Source organism: Dysidea avara, chromosome 6 (assembly GCF_963678975.1).
Source record: "Dysidea avara chromosome 6, odDysAvar1.4, whole genome shotgun sequence".
NCBI classification, from domain to species: Eukaryota; Metazoa; Porifera; class Demospongiae; order Dictyoceratida; family Dysideidae; genus Dysidea; species Dysidea avara.
In genome coordinates, this window is record NC_089277.1 from 5,404,211 (window position 1) to 5,416,629 (window position 12,419).

Sequence of the window (12,419 nt, forward strand, 5' to 3'; positions counted from 1 at the left end):
TGAAAGACTATTTGTGACCGGATTTCACATAACAAGGCTTCCACACACACAAAATCAAACTCACGTTTTTACCAGAAATGGATTGCTGGCCTAATACACTATCACATTCCACACTGTACTTCCTTCAGGACTGGCAAGTCTGGTTTCTGTGGCAGCTTTCTTCCGACCCTGTCAAAGCCACGAGTGGGAGATTGGCGCCATTGAATGGCCATGGCTTTGTGATAATGGTGTGTAGTGAGCTGGGACTTCACAGAGAGCTCACCAATAGTGTTCTCGGTCAATTTGGAGTGATTTGAGGGCCATGGGGAGCCCAAACTTGGCCTCTGGATTCCAATCGTCTTCTTACTCCATTTTATACCCGTATATTAAGACCACCATCCACCCCCACCCTCCCACCCTATTACTATCACCTGTGATATTATTACCCACTCGAGAAAAGCTGCCCAAAACAGAGCTAATTTTGGGTATCAGAAATGTATACACCCACTCAGTGATAGCTAGTAAATAGATGCATACTTGGTGCAAATTTTGCTTGCACAGCTGTAGGCACTGGGAAGTTATTACACAATGATTACTTAAAATCGCCATATCTCCTAACGAAGTTTTGTGCGTCGAAGCCGGGTTTTGTCAAATTCAGTCACATTTAATGAAGCACATGCTGGAGAATTTGGAGGGCACTTAAGAGAAGTGAAGATATACTCCCAACTAAACCGCCATTACTGGTGGCCAGGTATGCAGCGAGACATTGTTAGCTGGTGTCGTGCATGTCTTGTATGTGCTTCACGTAGTGTAGGGAAGCCATTTAAGCCATTGCTTACTCCAATACCAGTCGGTGGCCCTTTTGACAGGGTTGGTGTTGATGTTCTCCAATTACCGAAGTCAAGTAATGGTAATCGCTATGCCATTGTGTTCATGGATTATCTTACTAAATGGCCAGAAGTATTTCCCTCTCCTGACCAAACAGCTCCTACCATTGCGAAGCTACTCATGGAAGAAATCATTAGTCGCCATGGTGTTCCCAGAGAGCTGTTGTCTGACCGAGGTCCTTCGTTCCTATCAAAACTGTTAGGTGAAATTTGCTTGCTAATGGGGATCAAGAAAGTGAACACCACTGCTTATCACCCACAGACAGATGGGCTCGTTGAAAGGTTCAATAGAACACTCTTGGATATGTTAGCTAAGAAAGTGAAGCAAGGAGGCCAAGACTGGGATTCACGTCTCCCTTTCATACTCTTTGCTTACCGCACTACCATTCAACAGTCAACATTAGTATCTCCCTTCTTTTTATTGTATGGCAGAGACCCACAGTTACCAGTTGAGGCCACCTTGTGTCCTCCAGTGGCGCGGAACCCAGTATTAGGGACCCGCCGATTATGCTCATAATTTTACCTATTATGCTATGCTGCACTGCTCAAACATTTAGCTATTATGCTTAAATTTATGCTCAAAACTTACCTATTATGCTCAAATTATGCCCAATTATTTATGCCTCAGTTCCCATGCACTGCTAATAATTTCCAGTTTATGGATAAATAATAAGTGGCTGAAACACAAACCTACTTGTCAAAATGCATATCACAGAAAAGATCGATATACTCTAATAGAACAGTCAGTTATGTGATTGTTCTATTAGAGTTACTGACTGTTCTATTAGAGTTACTGACTGTTCTATTAGAGTATATCGATCTTTCTGTGATAGCTATTTTTATAAGCAAGAATTCATACTGTTACAAAATATTCTACCTATTATGCTAGCATTATGCTCAATGCTTTCAGGCACCTATTATGCTCATAATTATGCCAGCATAATCGGCGGGTCCCTACCCAGTATGCACTGATGACTACAAAACTGTGATGATGCAGAACTTGTCTGCAGCATGGAAATTGGCCCAAGAGAATGTTCATAAGGCCCAGAGCAAGCAGAAAAGAAAACATGATAAAAAAACTAGAGGAGCTACCATTAACTCTGGAGACAGAGTCTTTGTTACATGCCAGCTATCCGTACTGGACCTGCATATAAGCTGACTAGACCATATAAAGGTCCATACCGTGTTATTACCACCCAACCCAATGGGGTGGAACTCAGATCTATAGACAACCCAAAGGATCCGACTATTTGAGTGGCATTGAACAGGGTACGACATTGCCCAGATATGATCATAGACAAGGAAGAGACAGTAGTAAGTCCCAACTATTGCTGAGGGGGACACTAGTCCAGCTATTGATGAGGGAGACACTAAAAAACCTGAGGATGCCAGAGTCAGCTCTAGTGAAGTGTGTAGCAATGAACTGGCTAATGAGGAACAAGATGCTCATACTCAACTAGAGACTGTGTGGACAAATCGACTAAGGCCCCGCAATCCGAGGACGGCTCCTAGCTAAGGAGGGGGAGATGTAACACTGTAGACACTTGATTAATAGTTTATGTAGTGTTATGTAATAGGAATGATGTAATTATGTGTGCTGTAATGTAGCTCACGTGTGGAATGTGAGAGGAGAGTCATAAAGCTTCTTGTTTAGTGTTGTAGCTCGCTCGCTTGCTGACAGATTAGCTCACATATCGTTACATATGTATTACTACTTTACAATAGGGTAGTTTTGGGTTGTGCAATAATATTAGCTAATTCTCATATTTCGTAATTCATGAAATATTCGTAATTCGTTTAATTATGTTGCTATGTACTGCTAAGGAAGCGTTTGTTAAACAAACCACTTTTACCAACATATTACGCACAAAACTATCTTCTAAACTGTTTTATAGTGTGACTAACGTGTTTTTTCCCACAAATTCTCTCTACAAAGCCTCAAAGCTGCTATTCATTTTTGTTCGCGTACATAAGGGATACGCCCCCTTTCAACTCGAAGCGATAGGCTATTCCTGGTAGTGTACGAGGCCTGCACCATTGTTTTTCAGTTGCTAAATGCCTGAAAAACTCAAGGGGAAGGTAGTCTGAGGAAAGTCACCACACTCGTATTTCAGTCCGCCGAAAAGAAACCATCTCAGAGCAAAGTTCACCTGTGCAGAAGTTTAATACAGACTTCATTTCACTTTTACTTCTTTTGTAAAAGTTGCTTTTACCGTTATTAAACGATTTTGCTCACGTGGGTGCGTATGGACAAACATAGATAGATAGATAGGTACTTTACGAAAACAATTTCAGTAAACCAGGCGTACGCCCACAGCCGGCTGTGGGCGTGCGCCTGGTTTAAAAAACAAATCAATGCTTTTCAGTCATTTGTTCATTCTAATAATTTGGACATTATTGCAATAACAGAAACATGGCTCACTGATCACATTTACACGAATGAAATATTCCCATCCAGATACACTGTTATAAGAAGAGATCGTGACGGCAGAGGAGGTGGTGTGTTGCTTGCTCTTAAAGACTCATTTAACCTGACTCAGCTCCCCTCTCCAAATGAACTTGAAATAATATCTGTTGAGGTTGACTCTAGTTTTATTATTTGTCTCTTGTATCGTTCGCCAAACTCCTCGGACCAACACAATTCTTTAATGATATCCTATCTTACTTCATTAGACAGCACCAAGAATTTAATACTACTTGGAGATTTCAACTTACTCGATATTGACTGGGATATCTACAGTGGTTCTTCCTCTTTGGCTGATGACCTAGCAGTATTTGCATTCAATCATAATTTAGTATAACACATCAGTGGCTTCACACATTCTGCTGGGAACACTTTAGACATAGTCTTATCCAATATTAACAGTCTCTATCATGCTTATACATACTCAGCTTTACCATCTGGTCTTTCATCAGATCACTACATGATAACTCTCCTTATTGATCATTCCTCCAACAGACGTACAAGGGTTTACAAACAAAAATTTGATTATAACAACACTTCCTGGGATGACATGAATGAGTTCTTCACCCAATACGACTTTGTCTTAGCACTAAACTCCAGCAACACCGAATTTATTTGGCTATTCCTTAAGACAGCAATTAACAGTGCGTTTAATCTGTTTGTACCAAAAATACCTGTTAAAGAATCTAATCAACCCAGATGCATTGGTTTAACCCAGCTATTCGTCATGAAATTAAGCGTCTCCATACCTCCAAAAGACAACTTACAAGATACCCTACTACCAGGAAAAGACTTAAAGCAACTATATAGTTTACAAAACAAGCTACAACAGATGATAACAGAAGCCAAGGCTGATTATGAGACCAATCTTGCACTTAGTTATGCCCACATGAACAGTAACAAAATCTTTCAGTATATTTTTAGCATCAAGGGTCAAGAAAACGTTCCATGCAGCCAACATGACTTACAATGATGACTGTGCATCCTCAGACTCAGATAAAGCTCAATTGTTCAACAACTACTTTTATTTTATATTCTCCACATCTGATGACGTGCCAACAAATGAAACAGATTTATCAGCCCAGATCTCCCATTTTACAAGACATTCATTTCAGATGTCCTTGAACTGTTCATAACCCTGGATGTCGGTAAAGCATGTGGTATTGACAGCTTCAGTCCAAAAATGTTTAAGTATTGTGCCATACCATTACTTCAAGTGATTTGCCATCCTTTTCGTACAAGTTTATTGTTTATCATGCAGCACCATACCCCAGGACTGGCACACCTACTGTGTGATCCCTATATATAAATCTGGAGATAAGACTTCTGTTTCCAACTATAGACCCATTTCACTGTTGTGTATTCTCTCCAAGGTAATGGAAAGAGTAGTGTACAACAATATTATTGATCATGTACGGAAACTCTCCACTAACTGTCAACTTGGTTTTCTTCCCAAAAGATCTACATTACAACAACTGTTGTTATTTGCTAAAAAAGTTTTTTAGAGCCTAAATGTGAAGCTGATGTCGTGTATATGGATTTTCAAAAAGCATTCAATACTGTTTCTCACGATCATCTTTTACAAAAACTATGGGCTGTTGGAATAACTGGAACAGTTTGGAAGTGGTTCCAAGCATATCTGAAGCAACAATACCAATGCATCAAGGTTGGGGACTCGTTTTCAGATCTATGTAATGTTTTATCAGGAGTTCCCCAAGGAAGTGTCCTTGGACCCTTACTGTCTGTCATTTTCATCAACGATTTACCTGAACATATTCAATTCGCCATTCCCTTTATCTTTGCAGATGACACCAAGTGTTTATGTAAGATTAGATCTTCTGACAACACTGAGAAATTACAAACAGATATCAACAATACCTTCATCTGGAGTACTACATCAGAACTATTTTTTAATTATTCCAAATTCGTTCATCTTCGCTTCTGGGCCAAAGACTTATTAGACCATTCAATTTATAGCATTAATGGACATCCCATCCCTCATTTATCACACCACAAAGATCTTGGGCTAATATTCACATGTGACTTCAACTGGACGGCCCACTATTCATCTATTTCTGCAAAAGTTTATAAAACTTTAGGTCTTATCAGGAGAACTTTTAAAACCAATTGTATGGAAGCCAAGAAAAACTTGTACATCTCATTAGTAAGATCCCAACTAATCTACTGCTCACAAATGGAGACCGCAATTAATAAAAGACATAACATCACTAGAATGCATACAGCGAAGAGCAACTAAGTATATTTTAAATGACTACACCTCTACCTATAAATCCAGACTGGAACATATAAATCCAGACTGGAACAACTAAACCTCCTTCCACTAATGTACATCTATGAAATAAATGAGCTTATGTTCTTAATAAAATCATTGAAATCGCCATCAGACAACTTTGAAATCAGAGACCATATTACCTTTACCAGTAACTCTACTAGATCAGGGACACGTCACAAGCTAACCCATCCTAGAACAACATCAGTGGTACAGCATCACTTTTATTTCAATAGAATCGTACGACTTTACAACTATCTCCCAGCTATTAACACTTCATTACCAACTAACACTATCAAACGCCAATTAATCCAACACCTATGGACTCATTTTTCCAATAATTTCAATTCTGATCGAGCCTGCACTTTTCACATCATGTCATCGTTACTCCAGTGTGCCTATCTCCGCTAACTTCAATGAACTGTAACTATAATTCTGTAATTAACGGTAACTAAAATTGTTTGCTTTATTTATTTATTTATTTTTCACCTTGAATGTCAGCACCCGTTGCTGACATACCTTCAGCATGCAATTTTGATTTTTACTTGCACGCATGCTGTAAAGCTAAATAAATAAATAAAATCAATAAATAAAATTTTCCATATGTATTTCTTGTATGTGAAAAACAGATTGTTGTCCCAGATTTAGCATGATTAAAAGTGTTGACTAGATAATTACAAACATATCCTGGTAAATTAATTAAATTTAAAATATAGAAACTTGTTGAAAGAATTTCGAGTCAGCAGAGTTGCTCTGAGCATATGTCTGAGGTTGATTAACAATACCACCAAGTTATCTTGAAAGAATGGTAAGGCTGATCCTTGATTGAATTTCTTTGGTTGGGAAACCAAACCTTTATAATTCTCATTATCAGTGTTACAAGGCATCATTGCAGTACTGTGCTACATGATTAATAACAACAACAGGATGATATCACAGATTACAGTTAATGAACCTATGGTCCTCCAATACTTTCATAGTGTCAGGGATGGAGGGAATAGTAGAGCGGCTAAGCAACAAATTTTGATGCATGTTCTGTGCAAGTTGAGTAAGGTATACTATTATCAATTGAGATACAGTGCCACATCAAAATCATTGCCTTAGGGCATGTTTGGAAACTTTTAAACTAGGTTATACACAAATTTCTAGTTCAGGAAACCATACATGTGCTTTAAATCTTAGTTTTGCTTAAATAGCATGAATATTTTTCAAATTGTCATGTAGAATCTTTCAAAATGTGGTAAAATAAACTGTTTTTAAACACTGTGCCCTACCAAGCTACGTAAGTGTCTAGATCCCCTGCTATGCCTATGCCATCCCTTGCTTGTCTATATGTAGATGCAAAGTTTCAGCTTATAAAATTTTACTATTGCATGCTTTTATGGCTTCCCCAATACATTTTCTATTGGTTTCATTTTTGTCAGATTCTTGAGCATGATATGATTGGTAATTTAGCACCGTACCTAATATGAAATAGTACGAATCAGGCAAACATTGTATCAAGTTTGGTGTTTTTATCAAAACGAAATGATTTTTTTTGCTTAGCCCGCTCTACTAGAAGGGTTTTATGGGAAGAAATGTAGTTGAAAGAAGATGAAATGCTGTATATAGCCACATTGCTTTTCAATATTAGGGCATGGGAAATTGATCATACAGTATCGTAGTACTGTATATTAGCGATCACAGAAATTTGAGTCTTTCTGGGCAAAAAAAATTACACAAAAACCAGCTTCACAATGCCATCCTGGTACCTTGGCAGTATTGGTTAAGTATATATAACTAAGCCCATAAGTGTCTTCAGTACGATCCTAAATTCTTCCAATAGATTGTTACAAAAAAATTTTAAAAACATTTATTCAATGGAATTTTCTACTGACTGACTGCCTGATGCCAAAGCATAACTCGATTATGGCTAAAGCTACAGGCTTGATCTTTTCACTGTATGACGTCACTTCATACAAAGACATGCATTTTTGGCATACCACAATACATAATGCACGCATCATGGACCTACCTTTGTCCTCCTTTGTGTCCCATTTCTTTTTGCTGACTGCCCAAGCGGTAGTATGATGCATGGCTTCCCTACATTTGTGAATGGGAATTGTCCATACTTTCCATGTTGACTAGATTTTGGCCTGTGTCAAATATGTGAGCATAATAAAAGCATAATAGGCTGGAGTGCTATACCAACGTAATGCTAGCATATTACGTGGATAGTTCAACTACTCCTTTGTGTTAGTAGTATGATATTTGCTTTTTAATTGGTCATTCATTGTTATGGTTTTCATTCAATAGCTGGACTGACTTGTATAGATGTTGTTGATAATGTTCAGCAAACTCCTGATAGTCAGATCATTGCTAATAGAACAGTAATTGTTCCACGTCTCAACTTTACTTGTAACGGTAGGATAACCAACATCAGGGTTAGGATAGATAATCCTACTGAGATACCTGGTTATGATAACAATGGGACTAATTTTCCTTATATACAAGTATGGAGACAGTCACCAACTTCACAACTCAACTATAGTTTAGTTAATCAAGTTCAGATACAATCAGATCACCTCAATACTCAGTTAACCTACCGAGAAGCTATCATTCCACTTACTGGCAATAACAGAACACAATTTCGATCTGGAGATGTTATAGGATTTTATAATCCACCTGATTCTGGTTATGTCACTAGAGATATAAACACAACTGGATATGTGTTCTATGTATTTGTTGGATCTAATGCTTCATCATTTAATCTTAGCAGTGCAAGCTTCACTCCTGTTGGACGACAACCATTGATCCAGTTCACACTTGGTAAGTATGGTGACTGTCATTTTGCTGACTATTATGTACCTCAATATCATATATACATAATTATGTAGATATTCATATACTGTATGCGTTTGTACGGTACCTAAATTAAGCACCTCTTTAATTTACTCAAATATCAGCCATCTGTTCTTAAATGTTTTGCTTGTTTAGATATTCTGTGTGATAACCTCACAACACCATTCAATGGAGAGATAACATCATGTAGTTCTGGTAGTATAGGAGTGGGTTATGAGAGAGACACTTGTAGTTTCACATGTAACACTGGTTATGAGCTAACTGGTAGTGACACTAGGACCTGTCAAAGTAATGGGAGCTGGAATGGTAGTGATGTTGTGTGTAGAAGAGGTATGTTAACACATCTTTTTAGGTCTTACCAAATTATATGCATATGTTATATAGTTCCCTGTCCTTTGCTTACTGACCCTAGTAATGGTACAATAAATTGTTCACTGGGAGGTGATGGAGTTACTTCCTATGAAGACACTTGTAGTTTCACATGTAACACTGGTTATGAGCTAACTGGTAGTCCTCAGAGAACATGTCAGTCTGATAGTAGTTGGAGTGGATCACCAGTGCCCTGTACCATCATGGAGTGTCCCTCATCATCACTACCAAATAACAGCATGTTGGCTGAGTCTTGTAGTAGGTCATATCAGTCAATTTGTGATCTGCAGTGTGAAGAAGGCTTTGTTGGTAGTGGAGAGCCATCATATTTATGTGATGTGTTGAGTGATGGATCATCAGTAATGTGGATGTCAAGTGGAGGAGGATGGAGCTGTGAAAGGAGTAAGTTGCTGTATTGTCTTTAGCATTGTGTATTCTTTAAAAAAACTTGTGCTGTATAGCACATAATATATGGAAAAGGGTCGACATGTACATAGTAGTTTCACTGGTTATCAACTACCTGATATATAGTGACGAAGTATTTGATGGTAAGTATATGCCTTTCTTATTACCTTTTTTTTTTCATCATACAAAAGTTAGAGATTTTAAATTTGTGTAGGATCGTGGAAGTAAAGAGTAGACTACATAAATATACCTGAAACTATACTAGAAAAAGTGTCAGACATTTTCAGCACCTTAAACCAAACATGTTTGAGACACAATATCCAACATACCTGTATTTCCACTCACTGTTGGTAGAAAGTTCAGATACTCATCATCATTTAGACATTATATAATATTTCAACAACAGAAAGCAACTGCACAAGTACATATAGTGCCATAGAATAATGCAATAATCCCTGAATGAAATCACTGTATATGACTGAGTGTCTGATCAATTAGCACTTTTGTTTAAACTACAGTACACCAATAGAATAATCACAACTCTAACAATATCAATATTTGGTTAACCAAGAGCTAGGATAACTGGTATTTGGATAATTGGTTTATGGATAACTGAGGTTTCACTGTAAGTGCTACACATATACAAATATACAAAGCTATAAAATACTGTGTTCATTAATAGCAAACTTTACATACTGCTATTACTGACAATTAGGATCTAGTGGATCATCATCAGGATCTACTGGAGCTGTTATTGGTGGAATAATAGGAGGAGTTGTAGTGGCTATGGTCATTATTGTAGTGTTGGTGGTAGTGATTATTTGGGTGAGAAGATCAAGAAGGAAACAAGTGGATATTGTTGATTATGATAAATCTAAAAGTATGTGCACGTTTGATAAATAATTTTATAATGGAAACACACCTTAAGTAGCTAAAGTCTAAAGTCTAAGTAGCTAAAGTCTCTGAGCAGGCTGTAGGACCAGGTGTTCTACAGACCTTCAGCACTTGTGCTGTAAAGCATTAATAAATAAAAATAAATAAATGAAGGGAAGCATGATTTGTCCTATATGTCTACACCAGGGAGTGAGGGTGTACATACATACATACATACATACATACATACATACATACATACAAATCATATCTACGTAGTAGTATTGTAGCCTGCTGTTGATGCCCGCACTCTTTCACAGTTTAATTACCTGTCACTGTAGAAACATCTTATGTGATAGTTACCTGAGAAGTTTACATAAGTAGTTTAACCAGTAGTTTTAACCCTTAAACCTGCAGCTGTTTTATAAAACACAAGCACTGAAAACGCATAATCCTGTAACCTGGATAGCATCCCTTATAAAACTAAAGTCCATAGCACAGAAACCACTAAAGCTATCTAAACACCATCTTACTCACCGTTAAATTTTGGTTTAAATGGTCCCTTACTTTGTCGCGTTCATCCAACCCAGAGCTTCCTGTTTCACTTTGAAAGAGCAAAAGAACAATCCCTCCGTCTTCCTTCTTCACATATACAGTAGTACTAATATACAGATGGCCATAACTTGGCTGTACTGCATCGTATCGACTTGTTCTTGGTATCGCGTTGCTCCTCATGATCACGTGATGGTGATTCAGTTGATATATATATATATATATATATATATATATATATAGATATCACATGATTAAATCATTGTCAGACGAGCACAATGACTATAAAAAGAGGAAAGGACACAAAATGATTCAGCACGTCGTAGTGCATGAGTTCCTTGTTGTATGTTGAAAGTTTATACACAGTTAGATAGCTTACTTTTAGCCAATCAATAAAATCTGTTTTTCTAAGCAATTGTACGAATGCTTCATGAGATATGCCTGTTTGTAACCACCTATATAAACTGGCAAAAGTATTGTGCGTTTTCAATTCATTTTTTATCAATCCAGTTTTCTGGATGATATGGGTTCAAGCGTTAATAACAGTGACACTGACTGCCCTATTATAGTATCAGGCCATCCACTAGTAAGCCACTGATTCTTGCCTAGCCAGGCCCTTTACAAAGGCCAAAATCGCCATTCAAGCTCTCCACACCACCCAGAAAATACATTTGTTAAAACCAGCCTCAATTAAGTAGTTTAAATAGTACTAAGGGTCATAGTATGAGTGTAGCTATCCACTGGTGGTGTTAGTTTGATTTTGCCGATTGATTTTGTAAAATGTGGTCACATATATGTTTGGTTGTATTTCACTATTTATTAATATGCTTTGTAGTACTCTAACAGAGCACACATTCTTCAAATACAATGTACATAGAATGTTCTAGAAAGAACAATCTAGAGTTTGTGTTGATATATATAGACCTATGAAATTCTGGTAAGAAAGTCTGTTTAAAAGGTCAAATTGAACAACTGACTGCAGTTACTTCTCAGCAACTGTTTTACTGAACAAGCAACTGTTTTACTGAACAATTGTTTTGACATAATTTGTGCATGTTTTTTTTTTACTTCTCAGTGACTGTTCTATTATACATTTTGATCACACTTGTTTCACATGTTTGGTTTTTGCTTTACATCCATTAGATAATACTCTCAGTACTTTCAAATCACAAAAGGTCCATGCCATGATAGTCAGTCTGTATGCATACCAAAAGTTTTCAAGTTTTAACTTGTTTGTGTCAGTAGTTTACCCTGCAGGTGTGACAAAAAAATTGCACTTACAATAGTTGAAAATTGCTCGTAACTTCTCATCACTTTCATCTATCTATTCACAAATTGAAAAATACATGTACTATACTTATGCTCTTTATACCCTCCAAAATTTAAAAAGAATCCAATAAAGCTTGTACAAGTTATGGCGATGTTTGTAAGTGGTACAAAGAGAAAAATTAACATGGAAGATATGAAGAAAGATGAACTTTGAATGAACATACGTAATTATCTCAAAGATGGCGGGGCCAATTTACCTCGAATTTAGAAATGGAAGATGTCCCACCCCAAGGAATGTTGCACAGAAAAAATGAGCTATTTCTCTTCATTTGTTAGTGAGGTACAAATGCATGAAAATCATGTTTATCATCCATAGTGATTAAGTGTTTCTCGTACTGTGTAATGACTAAACATATAGCTGAAAACAATCACTCCACGTTTCAGTAAATGATAGTTGGGCATGCATTCAGACTAAAAATTAATTTTATGA

The 12,419-nt window shown here is 37.2% G+C and overlaps 1 protein-coding gene across 1 annotated transcript in view; it reads left to right on the forward strand.

Moving 5' to 3' along the window:
- Positions 1–12,419, forward strand: part of LOC136257622 (uncharacterized) — a gene marked incomplete in the record, with an annotated part of 245,226 nt that overhangs the window by 41,890 nt on the left and 190,917 nt on the right. Inside the window, 1 exon segment of the mRNA XM_066050871.1 lies at positions 7,916–8,428. Coding sequence (XP_065906943.1) covers positions 7,916–8,428 — 513 coding nt within the window.